Below are 1,841 nucleotides of genomic sequence, written 5' to 3' on the forward strand. Positions count from 1 at the left end.
GTTTCTGCATTTTACCCATCGCACACGTGAACACGTGGAGCAGTGGGCTGCCAGTTAAAGCGCCCGGGGAGCAGCTGAGGGGTTACAGGTCTTGCTCAAGGGCCCAAGGTGGGGCTGGTTGGTTCTGGGAGTTGAACCGGCGACCTTCCAATCACAGACTCAACTGTTTTTGTGATTTTAGATTAAAGCTAGGACACTAGAATGTGTGAAATGTTCAGACTAAAATCTGAAATTAACGCCAAAATTCATACGTYAAACCCAGATTTCAGACTTACGTCTCAGAATTCTGAGGAAAAAAGACCAAATTCTGAGATTTATCTCTGAATTTTGAGATTTTAGATAGTCAGAATTCTGAGAATTAAACTCAAAATTTATTTCATTCTGAAATTATTCTCATAATTCTGAAATTAACATTAAAATTTCAAACTTAAATCCTAGAATTCAGATTTTAATCTTAGAATTCTGAGAATTAAACCCAAATTTTGAGATTAAAGGCAGGATTCTGAGGGGGTAAAAAAATCAGAAACGTGAAATTAAAGCTTCTTTCGTGCTGAAAACAAAGAATTCTTTTTACGTTTTGTTTTTTGTATGATCTCTTGTCCTCGATGACTTTCCTTCAGCTTTAAGCCAACTGCTTTAAATTAACGGGTGATAATCTGCCCTAAAGGTAATTTAACCTTTGAACCAGGTAGAGAAACAAATTAAACATGGTGGTTCATGAAGAGCAGGATTATCAGCACTGACCTCATCAATAACTTACTGATGTGGAGTTTTATCCAACTTTAAATGGGAACTGGAGATTTTTGTGAGAAACAAAATGTTTTCTGATGTTTTGCTGCATTTCTTTTCCCAGGTGGTCTTTCGGTGTTCTGCTGTGGGAGATCGTAACCCTGGGAGGAAACCCGTACCCRGGTATCGCACCTGAACGCCTCTTTAACCTCCTGAAGACCGGCTACAGGATGGAGAAACCAGAGAACTGCTCAGAGGAGATGTGAGCGCCGCTGTCTGCCCTCTCCTTCAGCTTCTGCTTTAAACACAAACTGATGGTTTCCCCTTTCCTCCTGCAGGTACAACCTGATGCTGCGGTGCTGGAAACAAGAGTCAGACAAGAGGCCCACCTTCTCTGACATCAGCAAAGAGCTGGAGAAGATGATGGTGAAAAGTCGGGTACGCTGCTGACGCCTCCGTTCATTTGTTTTATTTAGTTCTTTTACTGAAAGGAAGAGAGACGAGGATTCAGTCACCACTGAGATCAGTTATTTCCTCAGGTTTAGCTTTTCCTAAATTCACATTTAGATTCACAGAAATAAAGTTTTCTTCTATTTAACTTTGAATTTTCACAAAAATCAAGTATTAATACGAATAAACACAGAGTCTATATGAAAGCTGAACGACTGCTGAGAATGTTGAAGAAGATGAAACTAAGTTAGCAGAGCTTAAAGAATCTGAAACATGAGCTTAAATGTAAAAGTAGCACAATTCTTGCTAAAAATAATAAAAATGTTAGTCAGTAGCTAAAAGTAGCAAAGGGTTAGCTGGGAGCTAAAAGTTAATAAACCTAAAAGCTGAAAGTAGAAAAATAGCTGAATTAACACAACCCTAGCTATAAACAAGACAGGCTAATATAACTAGCGAGCTAAAAGATAAAAATATTAAAAGTCTAACAATAGTGGCAGAAACCTAGCTAGAAGCCCAAAGCAGCTAAAAGTGGCTAAATGGCAACTAAAACCTAAAAGTAGTTGCAGTAAAAAGATGTCATTTTTAAATTAATAAAATGAATCTTGATGCATTTCTATAAGGAAAAAAACAGATAAATATTTTGAAAGGTGTAAAAATTACAA

General features: G+C 37.6%; 1 protein-coding gene across 1 annotated transcript in view; it reads left to right on the forward strand.

Moving 5' to 3' along the window:
- Positions 1-1,841, forward strand: part of ret (ret proto-oncogene receptor tyrosine kinase) — a gene marked incomplete in the record, with an annotated part of 38,275 nt that overhangs the window by 32,150 nt on the left and 4,284 nt on the right. The window contains 2 exon segments of the mRNA XM_014019910.1: positions 854-991; positions 1,068-1,167. Of these exon segments, the coding sequence (XP_013875364.1) occupies positions 854-991; positions 1,068-1,167 (238 nt within the window).

The sequence above is a fragment of the Austrofundulus limnaeus genome, unplaced genomic scaffold, assembly GCF_001266775.1.
Source record: "Austrofundulus limnaeus strain Quisiro unplaced genomic scaffold, Austrofundulus_limnaeus-1.0 Scaffold235, whole genome shotgun sequence".
NCBI classification, from domain to species: Eukaryota; Metazoa; Chordata; class Actinopteri; order Cyprinodontiformes; family Rivulidae; genus Austrofundulus; species Austrofundulus limnaeus.